This window comes from Cucurbita pepo, chromosome 17 (genome assembly GCF_057944985.1).
Source record: "Cucurbita pepo subsp. pepo isolate OVF chromosome 17, ASM5794498v1, whole genome shotgun sequence".
Lineage (NCBI taxonomy): Eukaryota > Viridiplantae > Streptophyta > Magnoliopsida > Cucurbitales > Cucurbitaceae > Cucurbita > Cucurbita pepo.
The window spans coordinates 13,345,579-13,366,093 of record NC_141814.1 but is presented as its reverse complement, the minus strand read 5'-3'; the positions used below and the strand labels follow the sequence as shown (position 1 = coordinate 13,366,093).

General features: G+C 34.7%; 2 protein-coding genes across 4 annotated transcripts; both read left to right on the top strand.

Annotated features, from left to right (window-relative positions):
- Positions 1-399: 399 nt before the first annotated feature.
- LOC111779381 (uncharacterized) lies at positions 400-7,410 on the top strand. The gene is made up of 15 exons (XM_087118845.1): positions 400-1,196; positions 1,314-1,366; positions 1,976-2,962; positions 3,107-3,167; positions 3,259-3,321; positions 3,922-3,985; positions 4,078-4,171; positions 4,389-4,472; positions 4,569-4,658; positions 4,775-4,802; positions 5,079-5,600; positions 5,674-5,735; positions 5,878-5,987; positions 6,092-6,179; positions 6,933-7,410. The coding sequence occupies exons 1-15, from the start codon at positions 758-760 to the stop codon at positions 7,215-7,217; spliced, it is 3,030 nt and encodes a 1,009-aa protein (XP_086974971.1). The 5' UTR covers positions 400-757; the 3' UTR covers positions 7,218-7,410.
- A 5,201-nt stretch (positions 7,411-12,611) lies between these two features.
- On the top strand, positions 12,612-18,858 carry LOC111779379 (uncharacterized). 3 transcript variants are annotated; one of them, XM_023659541.2, is made up of 10 exons: positions 12,612-12,769; positions 13,064-13,243; positions 14,687-14,796; positions 15,727-15,795; positions 15,936-16,051; positions 16,158-16,212; positions 16,515-16,635; positions 16,741-16,788; positions 17,042-17,136; positions 18,440-18,858. In XM_023659541.2, exons 2-10 carry the CDS (start codon positions 13,156-13,158, stop codon positions 18,539-18,541), a joined length of 804 nt encoding a protein of 267 aa, XP_023515309.2. In that variant the 5' UTR covers positions 12,612-12,769; positions 13,064-13,155; the 3' UTR covers positions 18,542-18,858. The 3 variants fall into 3 exon arrangements, with proteins under 3 accessions (XP_023515309.2, XP_086975375.1, XP_023515310.1); XM_087119249.1 differs by lacking the exon at positions 12,612-12,769 and adding an exon at positions 14,409-14,515 and having other exon boundaries at positions 13,072-13,243; XM_023659542.2 differs by lacking the exons at positions 12,612-12,769; positions 13,064-13,243 and adding an exon at positions 13,381-13,535.
- Positions 18,859-20,515: the final 1,657 nt, after the last annotated feature.

Sequence of the window (20,515 nt, the reverse complement as noted above, 5' to 3'; positions counted from 1 at the left end):
AAATTAATTTTTTTTTATGTAAAATTTTGTTAATATTTTTCATATAATACCCGATACAGTTATTTTGTTTTTAAGATATATAATACTGTTTTTTCTAATCTTATTTTTTCGGCTATATAAATTAACTAAAAATATGTACATTCAACTGAAAATAATAATAATAATAATAAATTAATTTATTTATTTATTTAAAAATAATAATAAAAGGGCTAAACGAACGAGCTTATATGCCCTACTCACGTTCTCGCATCTATATTTTAATACAAGGTTACCGTTGGGGGCTAGGGCGTGTTTGGTAAGGTGTTGTTCTCTAGCTTTATCCAGGATAGTCTTTTGGTAATTCAAGCAGCCAAACAGAAAAGGCGGGAAATTCTCTTCTAACTCCAAAGTCCTCGAATTTTCTTCCATTCTTGATTTCCCGCTCCCATCGCTTCACTCTCTTCCATTCCTCTCTCGCCCTAATCCCGAACTGTATTTTTTTTTTCTTCTTAATTATCGTGCGGATCATTGGCTGTGTCCTTACTAAGAATCGTTCAATTCAAGATTCAGAACTCTTCAATTCGCATCTACCTTCAACTCCTCGATCGGTAGCTGTATAATTCCTGGTAAAATCTCCTGGTGGAACTGAAATCTATTTTAGTTGTTGAAGATCTGGGGATTTCGAGTTCTGGCTGAGGAGTATTCTTCTGTCAACAGGGCGTAGATGAGATTTGGGAATTTCGGTTTGTCGTGTAATTGATTTGATTCTTTGTAAAGAATGGCTGATTATTTTCGTTTTGATCCGGATGAGTTCAGTCTCCATAGCACTGTGGAACTGCAGAAAGCTTGGTATCTGTTCACGGTATTGCTGGATATTGGTCACCCTGCTTCTGTGGAAGAAATCGTTGTGAGATGCGAATTGTTCAGCGTTACACCAGATTTTGTTCGGTATCTATGCAAAATTCCCAATTCTCCTATCTCTCTAGCGGATAATTCTCTCGTTTTTATCTCCGTAGTTGCGATCTCTTCTGTGGGGCGGTATTTTTCGAAGGCAACGAACGGATGGGATTCTTTGAGACGGCATTTTGGAGTTCTAGAGCCCAATAGGCTCTGGAGTAGCGATGTTAAAACATACTTTCGGAAACGGAAAAGATCAATCTTAGATTCTGGAGTACCTTTTCCTGCAAAAAGAATGTTGACTTCAACTTCTGGAATTGGTACAAGTCTAGGGTTGTTTTTGTTTTCTTTATTTACTATTTTCGACTGTTTTTTTATATTTATTTTCGTAGTTACTTGGTTCAAGTCTGACCAAAGATGATTGATGACTGTTGTAGGGAATGGAAGTTGTTTGTCAATGACAAGAAGGATTTCTCAGAATTTTGATGAGGTACAATTCCAATTTTGCTCTTTCAATTCCTTTTCCGGTTACGTTTTTAATGTGTAACCTTTGAGAATTTGGATGACCCATATTGTTTATGTCTTTATTCTGCTGAAGGACGGAGATGCTTCTTTTTTGTTTGCAATATGAAACTATAAAATTCGTACGAGCGATTACGTTTTCTTTCTTTCTTTCTTTAAGTTAGGAATGTTTAATACGAACTTGGTGTTTATTTACAAATTCAAATAGTTCAATCTGGTCGATGACCATCTTTCCTTGTTATCTTGCATTTCTCTTCCAATAGTAAACTTTTTTATTTTTTTCTTATTTATTATATTTTTATCGAGTTGGGGACTTGGATGCAATGAAGCAAATGTGAATCTTATTTATATTGAGTTTGTTACCTTGGAATGTATTATAGTTTTATTCTTCTAATAGTTATACGGTAGTGTAGTGCGAGAGTTATTTGTGATAAATTTGTGATAAATCTAGTCTATAATTTATTTTTATATGCTTGATGTTTTACAAGTTAATGACTTTGTCATGCTTGACCCCAGATTGTAATTTTCTTTCTGTTCGGAGCAGAACACAGCTGACTTTTTTTTTTCCTGCATGAAGGTACCTGCTGACTATTTAACTCTCACCAGTTCAAATTCGCTGACAGTTAATTTGCCTTTTGAACATCTAGAAATGGGACATTTGGATGTAAAAATTGATGAAGAGCCCTTTCCTCTTGATTATGCTGATTTTCCGAACTTTTTGATGAGTCATGATGGACGAATAGGAATTGATAATGATGTTCAAGCTAGTAAAATTTTGATTAAAGATGATGCTGGTTTTTTGAGTGAGAATGGACATGATTGCCACATTAACGAAGTACAAAAAGACTCAAGTATACCAAATGTAAGACACGCAGATAGAGGAATGTTATGTAACCTCGATCTTTCTTTGGGTCCACCGTGTAGCTCCACAAACACACTTCCTTGTGACAAAATCCTTGAAAATAACAATAAATTGCCTTATAGATCAGGAAACACACCTGTGTCGTGCCTTGGAGGTGATATGCAGCCTTGTGTTCAACCTTCTGAGGTTGAGAATGGGATTTGCACTATGCATTTGTCTAATATATCGGAATGGAAGCTAGAAGATGAGAAAAACAAGATTTGCGAAATGAAAAATTGCTCCGAGAACACTAGAACAACAGAAAATCTTGTTCACTTGGAGGGACACGCAGTAACTGGTGAAGCAGGAAGAAACTTTCTAGACTTGAGAAACCCAGTAACCATATCAAACATGGATAGAGATGACATATCCAGGAAAGGCAAAACTCAGATTCCTTGTTCCTTACCTGACCATTTGTTTGATCAGCAGCAATCCGTCAAGACCTTCGGGGAACTTGATGGATCACAAAAATGTACTTTAGTTCCCGAGAAAGTTCTCATGGAGTCTGCAGTTAGTAAGGAGGTTTCTCAACCTCTTGAGCAGCAAAACCGATATAACAGTGTCCATAAACCGACGTCTAAGGTGCAGAAGTTCAAGAAGAATTCAAATGAGAATGTGCACATTAAGGAAAATCCTTTGGACTCTCCCACTTCATCTCTGAAGGTAAGTTTCTCGAACACTCATTTTGCGCAACCTTTGGAGCTATCTACTTTTGAGTGGAAAATGATGCTTGAGCTAAAATGTGCTATTGGCTATATATGGTTGAAATATCAAAATCAATGCCTAATGATTGTTCTGTTGAACCAGTTGGAGAAAACATCATTTCCTCAATTCGAGTCTTTCATCATCGAGGAGGAAGAAGGTTCTGGTATGCAACTTCCTTTTCTTATCTCACTTTGTGGCAGATCCCTATACTCTTCGCGTTTCCACGGGTGCTAATAATGTTCCATCCTATTCAGGTGGTTATGGAACTGTTTACAGGGCTCGAAGAAAAAATGATGGGAAACGTATAGCTATCAAATGTAAGTCTGGTTTACTTCTATGCTACTCTTTCAAAAAGTCGTTTAATTGTCTAAAATTATAAATACGTATATATTTCTTTAAAAGGAAACAGAGATATTTTTTTTGATATAATCAATTTTACAAAAGGCTAATGGGGTTAAAAAATTCCCTCCGATTAGCACAAATAAGAGACCAGTTATAATAGACTTTTCTAACTGGCGCCTGATGACTGTATACAAATTAAGATGAAACAATAAATTATAGTTCTTTACTTTCCCATTGAATCTTTATAGTTTTTACTTGATTAAATTACTATGAGCTGTGATTCTTTTAGTTTGACAGACGTAATTTCCGTTTTGGTAATTATTGTGAAACGATAGTTTTTCATCTAGAGAGAACAATCTTCCACGCAGGAATGTTACCATATCATGCTAAAGAAAACTCGTTTTTCGTCACATGTCTGTCGGTCCATTTTTAATGATCGCAAGTATAGTTCTATATTTTATTCTCAAGTTAGATTCTTGTGTGATAAATTATAATTTAACTCCTGTGCTTCAGAAGCAATGCTTATCTTTTCTGAAATATGGAAGTATATGACAAATATATGCCTACCTTTTCAGGTCCCCACGTTAATGCTCACAAGCACAATGTAAACAATGAGCTAAAAATGCTCGAGCGATTTGGGTATGTATACTGAGAACATTATAACATTATCTTTCATTCATTTAAGTTTTTTCAAATTGCAATGTCCTATTGATATATTGTTTTTCATGCAGCGGAAGGAACTTCATAATCAAGTGTGAAGGGTCCTTTAGTAGTGGCAATAGTGAGTGCTTAATGCTGGAACACGTAGAACATGACAGACCTGAGGTAATTTTTTTTTTATGTTTCAAATAATATATTTAAAAATGTTTTTGACGGGCTACTTGTCGGTTAGTAATATGGAAAGTTAACACAAAAATAAGGCTTTGTAGTTTCATTTGATCAATTTTAGTTCTGGAGGATTGGTACCCTGAAAGTAGTTACGGCATCTAAATTCTCTAAAAAATTTACTTCGTTTCACTCGAACTGTTTTGCTACTATGTAGGTTTTGAAGAAAGACATTGATATAGTTCGGCTTCAGTGGTATGGTTACTGCTTGTTTAAGGCCTTGGCATGTCTGCATAAGCAGGTGAGTTGTTGCTATAAGTAAGCGGTGCATGAATGGAAATGCAATTCAAATTTTTATAGGGCATCTGTCTAACCAGTTTTTCTTTAACAATTTTAGGGAGTCATGCACAGAGATGTTAAGCCTGGTAACTTCCTGTTTTCTAGGAAACAGAACAAAGGTTACCTCATTGATTTTAACCTTGCCATGGTTGGTCCCTGAGTTTCCTTTGCTATTTTACATCCTAAAATTTTCACCTCCTTTGACTAACATTAATCAAGATTCTAATGGCCTGTGGTGTTCTTTTGTCTACTGTTTTTTCACAGGATTTACAGCAGAAGTACTCCATAGCAAGTAAGCTTCTTTGTGACACACTGTTATTTCTTCGTAATGTCCAGAATTTTTCACTTGCTAAGGGAAAAAAAAAAATACATTGTATTCTTACAGTAATCTTATGAACTGGTAGTAAATCTCTAATCGTAGATTTCAAACATCAATAAAATTATCTCTTATATGAAAAAAAAAAAGTCCGTTTACTGTCTTGTTCGTTATACAGACCTTTGTTGTTTTCATTTATTAATTTATACTTTAACTGATTTATAATCTGATCAATCAACCTATTCCATATAGGTAAATCAAATACAAGTCATCATGCATCTTCGAGTCACGTTGCTGTTCCTCATTCTTTATCCGGTTCATCTGTTAAAGACCAGAATTTCAGAGGTTTTGCATATCTCAGCAAGGGAGAAACAGGAAAATCTAAGCAGGCTTGCGAACATGATAAAACCTTTAAAAAGAGAGCTTATATACCCTTGAAAAAATATCCAGATATGGGTGGTGGGAGTGCAGTACGAAGCCAGGGTGCAGATGGATCTGGTATAACCTCTGCAAAGGATGTAACAAGTGTGAGGACGCTTTCCACAGAAAATATGAGGGAGCCTCTTCCATGTCAAGGAAGAAAGGAATTGCTAAGTTTGGTGCAAAATGCATTACGCAATTCTGACCATGTCACCCAAAATAGCTCCGATTTACGAAGGAAAAGGATAGCTGCTCCTCCACGCAAGGAAGACAATAAAATTATACATCCAAGCCCAATTCTGGTCCATTGCTCTGGCATTTCTGTAGCTGGTTCTAGAGTACTAAAAGCTAAAGGTTTGTAGATGAATGCTATACTTTTGAAGTATTTGGATCCTATGTTCATTTTCTGAAGTAAAGTTACTTCCAGGAGATGCAAAGCGCAAAAAAGAGGGATCTTGTGCTGGGACAAAGGGATTTCGAGCTCCAGAGGTGACCTACTTACTGTTACCTTGAAAAAAAAAATGCTTATTTCTCTTATGTAGTTTTGTGTTTTCTGGGTCTTATATGACCCACATTCGATTACTATTGTGTTCTGGCATTGACCAACAACCAACAACTCACAACTGTGTAGGTCCTATTCAGATCCCTACATCAAGGACCTCAGGTCGATATCTGGTCTGCTGGTGTTACTCTTCTCTATCTAATGGTTGGAAGAAGTCCTTTTACTGGAGACCCTGAACAGTAATATTCCAAATATAAGCCATAAGATTTTTTTTTTTTTTTTTTTTTTTTTAAACATTTTGTTGCTGTACAGTGGCTTTTCTGACTTGTATGAATCATGGTAGGAACCTAAAAGACATTGCTAAATTGAGGGGCAGTGAAGATTTATGGGAGGTGGCCAAATTACATGATCGTGAATCTGCATTTCCACGGGTATACTTCTAACATCTGCCAAAGCAAGAAAGCACTGTTTTATAAAATGCCTTGAAAAGAGTTGATTTTTAAATTGGCACCAATAAACATCGAGATTTTAGCCTTTCAAAATTTAAAACTGTCCTAAATGTTTTGTATTGTGAAGCACTCAAGCTGAAGGAACATAATGATTATTGATGTGATGAGTATCATTAAAAAACCTGTCTTGTGAATCTTGGATGCCTTTGTGGTTGATATTAAGCTAGGAGACCTCTCCCCAGTTACTTTTCTCAATGCACCTCATTGAGATCTGCATTTTTTTTTCTTTTACCATAAATTCTCCTTATTTATTCTCTCATTAACAAGTGCTCTTCCTCTTTAGTTCACATTTTTTTAGTTAACAAATTATGCTGTCATTTCCTTTTCTTTAGCGAATGTGTTATTATGCTTAAGAACTGTACCTCCACCTTGCATCTATGTTCCAAAGAGCTTTGAAGCGTTGTCCTAGCTCTGTATTCCTTGTTATGAATTGATTACATAGACCAATATCCATGATAGGATAGTAGGTAAGCCAGTGATCTTTTGATGGATAGATGACTTGATTAGCTAGTTCGTCGCATATATCCATCCCTGGAAGCATATGACCATATCTTATTGACCATCGGTCTGCTTCTTTAAATGCTCGTTTATTCATTTTCTTGAGAGAGTTCTGATAAATACATACTGCTATAAGCTTATTTTGGTTCATCAGTGAAGGTTTTATAAATATTGCAGGAGTTGTTCGACATAACATCCTTCCCAGCTAGGGATTTGCAGAGTTGGGTCAAGGCTCACACAAAGCGACCAGATTTCTTCAAGCTCATCCCAACATCACTCTTTAATCTGGTGGATAAGTGCCTGACAGTTAATCCGAGGCAAAGGATTACTGCAGAGGAAGCTCTAAAGCATGAGTTCTTCAACTCATGCCATGATCGGCTTCGGAAGCAGAGGATGCTCTTGCGAGGTTCTAGATTCAACTCCTCCGCTAATGTCTTGGGCGAACGCAAAGCGGTTCAATGACAGGTATTCGAGCTTTTTTTAAAGATGAGTACAATTTTCAAGGCTTTGATATTGTTCATTGCCCCTTGTTTTGAAGCTGTATATGTCCTTGTAATGATATTGAATGTATGTTCCATGTCATTATATTGTTTACTTGTAACATAAAAATATAATTAGCAGAAGGCATTAGGCAATATGTATAAATACTTTTGAAGGAGTTAATCCTATACCAACATGAGTTAAGCAAAGAGCTAGGCAGATATGAACTAAGACATCAATTGTGTAATATAAGTTTCAAGAAAGATGCGAAGAAAATGTTGTTAAAATTATCGAAAGATGTTTCAATTCATACCCACATTGAAAAAGAATCAAGTTTCATTGCGTATGTTAGGATCGATATCAGTTGTTAGCTCTGATACCAATGGTTAGGATCGTTCGACAACGCACATACTCAATCAAGATAAACACAAAGAAGAGGAGAGAAAATACAAGGATGGCTAAAGGTTTTATTATTGATGACTTCAGATATGTATAACAAGATAGAATACAGAGAATTAAGAAAAGTATATTTTGAGAGTACTGGCGTATATATATAGTTTCAATGTTGCCGATATAATCTCCCTATCAAATCTTTGTCAAATATCTACCATATATATCTTTATCTATTTTTAAAATATAATCGAAATATCTTCCAAATATATCTCTACCAGATATAGGCATCAAATTTTATATCTCAGTAATATGATCGTGAATGTTTATGATCGTAAATGTTTGAATATTTGACATTTTGATTGAGAATATATACCTAACCATGTACGAAAAGCATGTTTTGTTGTTTAACCTTTGTAAAACAAAGAACATATAGAAAAGTGGATTGACATGTGGAGAAAGCATTAAGAAGCAAAAAGTTAAACAAAAAAAGAAAAGAAAAGTGAAAAGCCCAACGCCTTTCTTTTATTTTTCTTCCTTTTCTTCTTCAACACACTCACCCAACATCTTTGCCCCCACATTCTTAGTTGTGCTTTGTTAATCAAACATCCCACTCTCATCCTCTCCTCTCTCCCTCTCTCCATAATTCAAAAATAAAATAAAATAATTAAAGTTAAAATGTCGGTTCATAACCTCGAAAAAAAGATTGGCTCTATGGGTTGGGCACAAGGGTCCGAGCCTCAAATCCATTGGCTGTTAGACTGTTTGAGTGCTCTGATAGCAAGAACAGGTCATTGCGTGCCAATCGAAAGCCGAAGAGATAATATCATAAAGAAGAGATTATGTGCATTTCAATTTAACAATAAATAATTAATTAATTAAAAAGAAAGTTACTCAAAGAAATATATTTGCAAAAGTAATAAATTTATAGAGAATAAAAATGAAAATAAGAACAGAAATCATTGAATGGGGAAATATAATGAAGACCCAAAGTATAAAGGAAGAAGAAGCACATGGGATGCTGGTAAACAAAAATATTGGGCAATGAAAAAAAAAAAAAAAAAACCTAACAAATAATCGACTAAATTAATATATACGACAAAATTTTATATTCTCCCTCCTTAAACTTAAAATAATAATAATAATAATAAATAAATAAATAAATAAATATTTAATTTTGATGAAAATTGTGAGTAATTTTTTTAAAAAAATTTAGTTAATATCCTTACATTTTTAAATGCTAAAAAAAAATCTTATTATTAATATCTCGTTTTACAAACATATATAAACTTCGAGGAGTATTAATACCAACAAAATCTATTTATCTACCCTTTTGCTTCAATCTACGACAACAATTACTCGTTTTTCTTTTATTATTTGAATTTCCGCTTAATCCCGTCTTTCCTTCCTTAATCTCTAAGAACTCCCGTCATTTCTTTTTATTTCCTCTTTTCTTAAATATCGTAACGAAATATTTGGGTGTGAAAACATTTCACTAATAGATGTGTTTTAAAATTGTGAGACTAACAATGATACGTAATGAACAAAAGTAGACAATATCTACTAGCGACGGACTTAAACTATTAATAGTATGACAAAAAAATATATATATATATATACACACACACGAGTATTACTCGTTATTTATTATTTATTATTATTATTATTATTGGGTTAATGAAAAGGATGGTCCACTCCACACCCCCAATTAGACATTCCCAATAAAGTTGTTTTCTTGTTGCCTCTCCTTTGCGTGCCTTTAAGCAACTATCTTATAATACTCACTTTTTCAGCTTCATTTCCATGTGCTTATGCCTTTTATTTTCCCCTTTCTCCTCCTCCTCTCATAATCTCCCCTCCCGTCCCCTTTCGCTACGCGTTTTATTTCGTCCTCTTAACTAATGCAAAATTCAACGAACTTTTGTAATGATTGATTGAGCTTAGCTCACCTCGACCACTCTTTTGAATCTCAGTTAGGTTACATTTAGGTTTTTGAGTTTTTCAATCTGTATTCCGTTCCATTTCGGTTTCTTGTTAACTTTTTATTAAGACTTGCAACAACAATGGCTTTTTCGATGACCAAGAGCGTCTGTATGGTGACCCATACGTTAGGCTCCGAATGGTGACCCACGTGCGGCATTGGGCTAAATTAACCCATATAGGGTAATCGACGAATAATGACACCAAATCAATTCACAATTTGTGACATCCCAAGCTCACCGCTTGTAGATATTGTCCGCTTTTGCCTATTATGTGTAGCCGTCAGCTTCACGGTTTTAAAACACATTTTGGAGAGAGGTTTCCACACTGTTATAATGAATGTTTCGTTCCTCTATCCGATCAATGTGGGATCTCACACAATCTAATGTGAACGTTGGGCTTCTCCTCCACGATTTTTTCTTTATTTCATCATTGCATACCTGAATTATGATCATGTTGGATGATAAAAGTCTCACATCGGCTAATTTAGGGAATGATTGTGGGTTTATAATAAAAAAATACTCTCTCCATTGGTATGAGGCCTGTTGGGAAAGCCCAAAACAAAGCCACAAGCATAATTTATGCTCAAAGTGGACAATATCATACCATTATGGAGAGTCGTGTTCGTCTAATAAGACCCACTTGAAAGTCAAACGGTTCACTCAAAGTGGACAATATCATACCATTATGGAGAGTCGTGTTCGTCTAACAAGACCCACTTGAAAGTCAAACGGTTCGTGTTCGTCTAACAAGACCCACTTGAAAGTCAAACGGTTCACTCAAAGCGGGCAATATCATACCATTATGGAGAGTCTTGTTCGTCTAACAAGACCCACTTGAAAGTCAAATGGTTCACGATAAGAAAATATGAAAGGGTATTTTAGAGAAAGGATATTAAATAAAATAAAAAATAAAGGGTATTTTAATTAAAAATATTACACGAGTCTAAATTCAACAAATCCAAATAATTTTGGAAAACTAGTACTCTACCATCTATTATTTTTATTATTATTATTAAATAATTTGTAAATAAATTTAAAGGGTAAAAAGGGAACCACGTAAAGAAATTTTAATTTTATTTATTTTATTTTATTAATGTAAAAGCCTTTAGATTTTTCTATAATTAATATATAATTTAATAGTAGCATTAGCCACGTACTCATCTTTATTAAAGTGAAAGGATAAATAATAATATTATTAAATTATTAAAAAGCAAAAATTAGGTGCATTCAATTAGAACCTTACTTAAGAGTTGAATTATCCCCTTACTTATCTTCATTAAATAAACACCTAATTTTTTATTTTAATTTAATATTATTAGATTCGCATGGTTTGTTCACCTACAATTTTATTTCACCATTATACCCTTTTAATTATATAAATCCACCAATTAAATGGTTTTTTTATTTTATAAATATATTTTTATTTAAATTATTTTTCTTTTATTATGTCTGGATGTCACATTATTTGATAAGCTAATTTTGACATAATTTTTAAATAATATAGCTAAGACGTCATAGAATTAATTATGTATATTAATAACAAAAAGAATTATAAGTTAAAAAAATCAGCTTTTTTTTTTAAACAAAACAAAATTTTAATACAATTTAATATTTAATTAATTTATGGATATAAATTAATATAAAATTAAATAATGTACTAAGTTTATTTAAATATTTTAATTAATTTTATTAAACAAAGTTTTTTATACAACAAAATAAAATTAAGAATTTCATGTGCCTCCCCCACATGTTGCATACTAGAATGTCTGAAAGAATACTTTATTATTATTATTATTATTATTATTTTTTGTTCTTATCTTAAATTAATCTTATATTTTATATTAATAATACATAATTATTTAGAGAAAGACATGAATCTTAAATTTTGAAAACCACTTCTTTATAAAAGGGTTAAAATTAATTTTTTTATACAAAAAAATAAGTATTTAAAATGTTATTATTTATTTCATGCACGTAATCCTTAAAATAAGAAAAGATTTTTATTTTCTATTTTTAATTTAATTTTCAATTGGTTAAGATAAGAAAAGGGTGAAGAAATAAGAGAACGTTAATTATTTTGAAGGAAGCACGTAGTAACTAATTAGCGTCCTCCAATGGGATCTCTCTATCCAACGGTTTGGGATCTACCTCTTAGGGACCCACCGTCCTTCAACTGGGATTTCTCTATCCACCCCCTTGGGGACCAACGTACTCACTGTTAGATGATAAAAGTCTCACATCAGCTAATTTAGGGAATGATCATGGATTTATGATCAAGGAATACTATCTCCTTTGGTGTGAGGCCTTTTGGGGAAGCCCTATGAGAGCTCATGCTCAAAGTGGACAATATCATATCATTGTGGAGAGTTGCGTTCATCTAACATGATATATCAGAGCCAGACATCAGACGATGTGCCAACCTTCTTGCTCTTCCCCGAAGAGAGTTGTGTTCATCTAACATGATATATCAGAGCCAGACATCAGACGATGTGCCAACCTTCTCGCTCTTCCCCGAAGAGGGGTAGACATGAGGCTGTGTGCTAGTAAGGACGCTAGGGCCTGAAGGGGGATGGATTTGGTGTGTCGCTAGGTCCGGAAGGGGGTGGAATTGTGATGTCCCACGTTTGTTGGGAGGAGAACAAAACACCGTTGTTCCCCGAAGGGGGTAGACACGAGGTAATGTGCCAGTAAGGACGTTAGGCCCTGGAGGGGGTGGAATTGGTAGAGTCCTCGGGTGTTGAACATAGAAGTTGTTTTAATCAATAATATATATTTTATGCTAGTTAATTAATATTTAATGATGTAATAAATAAATAAAAAGTAACTTAAATAATTTTTTAATTAAAGCCTTTTTCTCCCACAAAAAAGGAAAAAAGAAAAAAATTGGATTTCCATTTGTTTAATCTTGGAGAGTTGCTTCCAATTTTAAAACTCTTCCTTCCCCCAACCAAATAATAATAATAATAAATAATAATAAATAAATAAATAAATAAATAATAATAAAAAGGTAGTAGCCTAAACAAAGGCGCTTTTTGAAACGGCTGAAGAAGAGGAAGATAATAGAATTGGGAATCCATACACATTCTCATTACGAACAACCTCTCAACCAACTTCCATGGACTCTCAGTCTCAGATCTTGCTCCAGCCCTAGCCGCTTTCGAGGTTCCTATTCCTTTTCCTTTTTCTCTTCTTTGATTCTTCGTTTTTTGTTTTCTCTCCTTGTTATCCATCAACGCCCCATTCTCGCCGCCGTTTTTCCTCCTTTGATTGTATCGTTTGTTGTTTCTGATTGCCGTGATTGTGCTCTATTGGTGTACTGCTTTCGGATCCTGTTTGCTTCTTTCTTTCCTTATGCATTTGGAGTCTTTTTTGCTTTATCATTGATTTCTGTGATTCTGGATTTTGTTTCTTCTCATGCTATAATTCTGACTGTGGTGGATGAATGTCCATTTCCAGAGGTTTTATTGTGTGGATAAGGTGTGGGAGCTTGCTGTGGTGCTGGTGATGGATGTGGTGGAGTGACGGACAGAGGCGGCGGGGTGAGGGAGATGGACGATAGAGGTGGTGGATCGTTTGTTGCTGTTAGGAGGATTTCTCAAGGTCTGGAGCGAGGAAATACTTGTCACTCGACTTCAGGTGAATATAATCTTTAATTTCCGCCTCTTTCTCTCTCTCTCTACTGTTATTTACATTAAAATTAGAATTTTCGTCCTCGCTTTTCTTTCGCTGAAAAGTTTTCTCTCTTTTGCTCTCTCTCTCTCTTTTTCTTTTTCTTTTTTTATAAAAAAAAATCTTATTCATAATTTATGTTTTACTTTTTGGTTTAGAATTTTAGATCTATGTCTTGAAGTTGAGTAATGTGCGGTAAGCTCTGCTTATACTGAGGCTCGTACTGGCTTCATGATTGCTGAGTTTCAAATCTGTATCGGTGGGTCTACTCAGTGGGATTTTTTTTCTTATAAATTTAAAAGTTTAATTTAAATTTTTTCAACTCCCTTCCGACTCTTCCTTCATCGTATGTATTATTTGTGATCAAGTACCAAAAGTTTGTGATTTTGATATTCGTATTTTAAATATTTTTTTATTGCGTTGTACGTCGTCAACTGAAATTTGTGGAAGCTATAGATCTTTCTGGCAGAAATCATGAAACTCATTAATTAACCACGTTTCTGTCTGATTAGATTATTATTTTCTCCGATGTACGGTTGATTGTTGGATGAACGTGATGGCAGGACTCAAGCTTGCCTTAGTTGCTTGACATAACTCAAATTCCTTTTTGTAGTTTGCGTGTTTTCTTCGTTGATGGCGTTGTCTCTACTGCATATTCTAATTATTGACTGTGCTATATAGTAAATATAAAATTTATTTTAATTTTCTTACTGTGCCATATAGAATGTTGTTTTTTGCTTGTGGGAGAAATATTCTGCAATTACAATCGGTGTCTTTGGAATTAGTCAAGATCTCTCAATACTTTCCCCTGTTTTTTAATTGACTGTTGTGTAAAGGGAGATGTTCCAAGTAATTGCATTCCATGTTCTAATCACGAGTAAGGAAGAAAAAGTGTAAGGATCATCAAATCTTCTTTGTGGTACATTAGTCCTATCAGTATGTGTTAGGTGCTGTTAATTGTTTCGCAAACTTGGGTTTTTTTTTCTAGCATGAACAAGCAAATAGCTCTCTCCATCTTATCATGTGTGTTAATATGACAATATTCTCTACTTTTCTTTTGTTTCCATTTTAATTGTGCTTTGCTGCGGGAAACTATTTTCCTTATCTTTATCTAATATCTTTTCCATTTTAGGATCCTCATAGTCAGTTGTCAGAAACTTGTACTGGCTGCCCTTTCATGAATCATGACTTTTCATGGAACTTCTGAAAGACATTCTTTTACCATATATTCAAGCTCGGGTAACCATGAATTAGATGGATAGCAAATAGCAAGGGGATTAAGTTCAATAGATATGCTTGAACTTTTGCTTGTCTTATATTTTTATGATATACTTTCAAATGGCTGTCTACAGGATTAGAGGACTTCGTAATTGATAGATTGATTTCTGATGTGCTTTTGCTTTATTTCAGCTGAGGTTGTGGCAGGATCAGCTGCATGGCTTGGCCGGGGTCTTTCTTGCGTTTGTGCACAGAGAAGAGAAAGCGATGCACGTCCATCATTTGACTTAACTCCTGCACAGGTAACTTTATGCATTTGGTGACTGTTAGCTTCAATTTCCATTGAACGGGAAGAAGCCTCATTATAACTATTATTTTGATTCGAAGTGTTTGGAAGCTGAGCAATAGATAGGTGACTTGACTAAAACAAGGGAAGGTGATAGTTAAAAGTAAGGTCTTGAAAGTGGAGATGAGAGGGTGATTCAGCTTAAACAAAGAAAGGTGAGCGTGACAGTGGAGAGGCAGATCTAGGATGGGGGAGGATGGGGGCAGATTGATAGTTGTAGGGAGATAATCTAGAGTGTAGAAATGTTGCTGAACTAGAAAAAAAAATTGATAATAGTTGAATGGCCGAGGGGTTCTATGAGTTGGAGATGAGCAATAGATGGGTGACCTGACTAAAACAATGGAAGGTGATAGTTAAAAGTGAGGTCTTGAAAGTGGAGACGAGGTGAGTGTGTGACAGTGAGAGGCAGATCTAGGAAGTGGGAGGATGTGGGCGGATCGGATGGTTGTATGGAGATCTAGAGAATAGAAATGAAGGGGAAAACTGGGTGGGGGGACTTAGTAAGAGGGAGATATGGAGATGAGGGGTGACTTGGATAGTGAGCGAGATTTGGTTTGGGAGAGTGGAGAATTTGAGATGAGCTGGTTGGTGGTGCGAGGGGGGTATAGAGAGTGAAAAAGGAGACAAGGTTGAGGGCTTGGGTGGCTAAAAGCAAAACAAGGAAAAATAAACTAAAGAAATTATTATCTTAAATAGTAGCAATAAGTACCAGGTAAGTAGAATCTTGAGAAAATTTAAATTCCTTACTAGAAGAGAACAAATTGTATAAGAAGTTGTCGCATGCAGAGCTTTACTTTTGTTCTTCTTCTTAAGATCATTTTTTATTTAACTGTTTTAATTAGAATTTGTATCTCAAAATCATAGCACATGTTGGTTCTTTTACTAGGAGGAATGCTTGCAGACGCTGCAGAACCGCATAGATATTGCCTATGATAATTCAATCCCCGAGCACCAGGTTTGTTATCTACACAACGTTTTTTGTCCTTCTATAAGATGTAAAAAAATGTAGGGAGATTGTGTGTGTCTTGTGGAGAGAGAATTTGAGACTATTTTGTTTAGTTTTTCTCCTTTTATGATGATTTGGACTCTTAATAGGAGGCTCTCAGGGCTCTATGGAATGTGGCATTCCCAGAGGAAGAACTTCGTGGTTTGATATCTGAGCAGTGGAAGGAAATGGGCTGGCAAGGAAAGGATCCATCAACAGATTTTAGGTAATCAGATTTACGTCGTTGCTTCATACTTGACATGAATAGCTCTAATAATTTATTACCAACGTTATTGCTGTGTTAACTCTTATTAATTGGGTTTTATCTCTAGGGGTGGTGGTTTTATTTCATTGGAGAACTTATTGTTCTTTGCCAGGAATTTCCCGGTATGAAACTTTTTTTTTACCTTGCTTTAAACTTCTTTGAGCCTTGATTAGTTTCCTTTTGGAAAAAAAAAAAAAAAAAAAAAAAAAAAAAAAGCTTAAAAACAAGGTTATTAAATGGAAATGAAACATACTGATTTTGACAGAGGAACCCAGATTATTATTACTTCATGAGTGTATGCATGTGAATATTTTACAAAAAAGAAAAAAAAAAAGATATTAATGTGGTCGGTTTATGCATAAACAACGCATTTATGCTTCTAGTTGCTGTCTTTTAACACTAAAGTTTCTGGATATCATTACAGAAGTCGTTCCAGGATCTCCTTCGAAAGCAAGTAGGAGATCGGTCTTTATGGGAATACCCATTTGCTGTAGCTGGGGTGAACATCACATTCATGCTTATTCAAATGCTTGATCTTGAAGCAGGTTTGCTATCTATATTAATCAATCTATTCAACGGAAAAATAGTGTTCTTTTATTCAGAAATCTAGGGTCCTAACTTGTGGAAATGCCATGAAATGATATTTTCAGTCAAGCCACGGACACTTGTGGGAGCAACATTCTTGAAGTTTCTTGCAGGTATGTGCCACCACCTTATTGAATGTATGAATAAATATTTTATGAAAATCATGCTTATTAAGTGAGTTATTTTCCTGCTTGTGATTTCTGCGTTACAAATATACTTTACGATTGGGTATAGGAAATCTTCTTAGATGATTTCAATCATGTAGAATTTTACGTGGAACAAGCATCTCTCTTCTTTTCTTTTCTTTTTTTTTCTTTTTTTTAATTTTTATATTTGCTAATCCAAGTTTTGCCCTTTTCCTGACAGAAAACGATTCGGCATTTGACCTCCTTTATTGTATCACGTTCAAACTAATGGATCGTGAATGGCTTGCCATGCATGCATCATATATGGACTTCAATGTATGTAGTCTCAACTCAATTTTTTCTTGAAATTGTCAAATTTATTGACTTAACATCTAAACTGGCTATACTGTTTTATATGCACTCACTAGTCATACCGAGCTATGAAAATACATTGAATCAAGATCCTTTCGAACTTTGGGTTAAGACTCTTCGAATCAAATTAAGACCTGTCTTAATGCATTCAACTTTGCCACTCCTTTCCATATAAATGTTGGGCATTGTGATCCGTGTAAACATACTGTTAGGCCACCATTTATAGCATTTTATCAAAGGGCAAGAAAGACAATTTAGCCTCGACCAGTTAGTTATTGGTCAGTTATGTGGGAGTGAGTGTCGGGTGTGCAAGGGGATAGCTGCTGTGTAAGGGTTATTGAGTGCATTTTGGTTTTAGTTAGTGGTATTTAGCTTTGCATTCGATTGTTTTTCATTTTTAGTCTTTTGGTTAATTGTCTAAAAGAGGATATGGAACTTGTATTGATCTTTGATTTCCAATTGATAGTTCCCCTAATCTTACAAATTGGTATCAAAGCAACTCGCCCAAGGGAGATTTGGAAAGATGAATCAAAAGAGGATTGAAGAAAAAGGATTGGAGTAGATAAGGAAATAGTGGAATTAAAATTAGAAATCATATTCAAGGGAAGGTGATGGGGTTTCCTGCAATCGAGGAGTCTTTGACGACACTCATGGCCCCTGCGCAAGCATGACATGCACAAATCGAGAAATGGTCCAAAATTTTTAAAGAGGACAATATCGGCCCGTGATGAACTTGGGCTATTACAAATGGTATTAGAGCCAGACATCAGACTGGGCTCCCAAGGGGGGTCGGAGAGGGGAACAAAACATTCCTTATAAGGGTGTGGAAACCTCTTCCTAGTAGACGCATATTAAAACTTTGAGGGAAGTCTAGGAGAGAAAATCCAAAGAGGACAATATCAGCGAGTGGTAGACTTAGACTAGAGTTGTGGAAAGCTTGAGGAAAGAATTTTCCAATGGCTGGATTAAGTTCAATAAGGTCGAAATGCCGGTGTTAGGAGGAAAGGTCCTCGTCAGTGGCTCGTTTGAGCAGACAGGTTTTTCATTCTAGGCTTAAGTAGTCTGAGAGGGAAGGAAAGGAACTTATATTACCTTGGGGCAAACTTATACTTACACACAATTCAATGTTAAATTTTAAATTTAGGCCGGCTAATGTCTAAATTTGAGCATACCTTAAATGGTCAAGACATTATATTTGTCCTAAACCTCAATATTTCAGTTTTTACTCTTACAACGAATGACGTTTCATGATTTTCCTCTTTTGTAGACTGTAATGAAAGCGACACGACGACAATTGGAAAAAGAGCTACTAATGGAGGATATTTCAAGGCTCGAAGAACTACCTTCATACGACCTTCTCGATCAATAGTTCGTTTACCGACCAAACACCTCATCTTCTAATGGAAAATAGCTTGTGGTATCGTCTTCAATAGCTTTTAACTAGATAGAGTTTTTTTTTTTTTTTTTTTTTTTTTTGTACATGATTATTCTCCGATCTTCCCATTGTCAAGCGGCTTGCTCTTTTGACCAAGTAGTGTACACCATCCATTCCACTTCTCTCTCTTTTTTTCTTTTTTTTTTTTTTCTTCTTTGTTGTGGTTTACTTTTTCTTTGTTTCTTCTCAGAATTTTCGGTTGAGACTTATTTTACAAATAAGTTTGATGAATGAGCTGTTAATTTCTTACACTTCATGCGACTTGTGATTGTGAACCTACAGCATAATGATCTTTTGTTTTCTTTTGTTTTGTTATGGGATCTAAACTATATGAGATTTAATGTCGTTCTTCGATTATTATTATGGTTGATCTTACGAACTTCGAAATGTCGGGAAAATCGACAAAAGCCTAACTTTGCATTAGAGTTTTATGAACTTTGGATTGAGGATTTTAGGAGGAGTTGGAAAGAAAACCAATGGGCAAAATAGTGAATGATTTACCTGATAGATTCTGTCTCTAATTCGAAAAGAATCATGAGCCTATTTTAGACGTATGGCATTTTCAATGTCAGTACAGGACATTGGTGGGCCCATGGATAGCCAAGGCTCAAGCCCAATAATGAAGTAGTAGGAAAGGAATTTTGTTTGGACCATAAGGGCTAGAGCCATGTGAGCCTAGCTGCCATTTGACTTTAACCTCAACTTGTGAGCCCACCTAAAGCAGCAGCCTGGTGATCAGTCACCTTGTTTAATTTTCAAGAAAATGAAGGGCCTCCATAGCAAAAAGAAAAAAGAAAAAATAAATAAATAAACGTGTGGATAATGTATTAAATAAGATCCAAAAAATGAATGAAATTTCCTCACTTTTTTTTCTTTTGTTCGGGGTTCATATTTAAAAATTTGCAAACGGCTGATATCAACATCAGATTTACAAACATAGAAAGATCGACATGTTGTAAAAAAATTTATACATTGCTTGTATCGAAATGATAGGCTAGGCTATATAAATAAGGCCTTGGATCGAAGGGAATAGTTTGTATCTCGAAGATTGATAAAAGGGAATGTGTCTAGCACGAGGTTTGAAGAGAATAAACTTGCTCAAAGAAACCCGATTTAATAATGTTAGCTTAGAGATGTTATAAATGACAATTATAAAATGTTTTTTTTTTTTTTTCTTATTAGTCTATGTCTTGTTCTTAGTGGTCACATGTGATAGTGATAAGGTACAAGATTCATGTTACTTTGTCTATTAAAGTTTTTAGGTTCTTACTATTGTTATAAACTTAGTACATGTTCATGTGATATTATGGGTAAAGAGGAGCATTGTTTGTGAACATGATTATAGTCATTGTTCGTGATCTAAATGCATAATTCAATGGATAAAATAATTAGTTACCCACGAAAAATATTTGTGAAAATTTTATAAATAAAAAAAAAAATGGTTCCACTACTCTTTTAGTCGGATTCCTAAAGTGTTAATTAATGGTTAGGTAATCACTTCTTGTTGAACTAAGATTTCAGCCACATGCTCGGTTTCTGTTGTTAATTATTTACTAATTCTATATTAAGAATCTAAATTTTAATTTTGGCGGCATATAAATGATCAATGGTTTTTACAACTTGGATCATAGGCTTACAAACTAATTTGTAGGTTAGAGTATGAAGCAAGATAATTCTAATTCCGGGCATATCATGAGTTAGCAATCCGTTTTCTAAAAAATTGGGGTCTCCCAATTAATGTTAAAGTTTACTGTGTCCGTATATCTAATCTCGTATAAGAGCTACTACAGAAAGGTTACATTAAGATTACATTGTTTTTCTTTTCTTTTACCTGTTTTCGAGGCGATGCTAGTCAATTTGAACATCTCGGAAAGAGGGGCCACTCTCCCAAGATCCTCAACGACAAGC

Coding starts and splice junctions, on each gene's coding strand:
- LOC111779381 (XM_087118845.1), top strand. CDS start 758: ATGGCTGATTATTTTCGTTTTGATCCGGATGAGTTCAGTCTCCATAGC. Junction 1,197..1,313: donor GACTTCAACTTCTGGAATTG/GTACAAGTCTAG, acceptor TGACTGTTGTAG/GGAATGGAAGTTGTTTGTCA. Junction 5,736..5,877: donor AGGGATTTCGAGCTCCAGAG/GTGACCTACTTA, acceptor ACAACTGTGTAG/GTCCTATTCAGATCCCTACA.
- LOC111779379 (XM_023659541.2), top strand. CDS start 13,156: ATGGACGATAGAGGTGGTGGATCGTTTGTTGCTGTTAGGAGGATTTCT. Junction 16,052..16,157: donor GATCCATCAACAGATTTTAG/GTAATCAGATTT, acceptor TTTTATCTCTAG/GGGTGGTGGTTTTATTTCAT. Junction 16,636..16,740: donor AATGCTTGATCTTGAAGCAG/GTTTGCTATCTA, acceptor TGATATTTTCAG/TCAAGCCACGGACACTTGTG.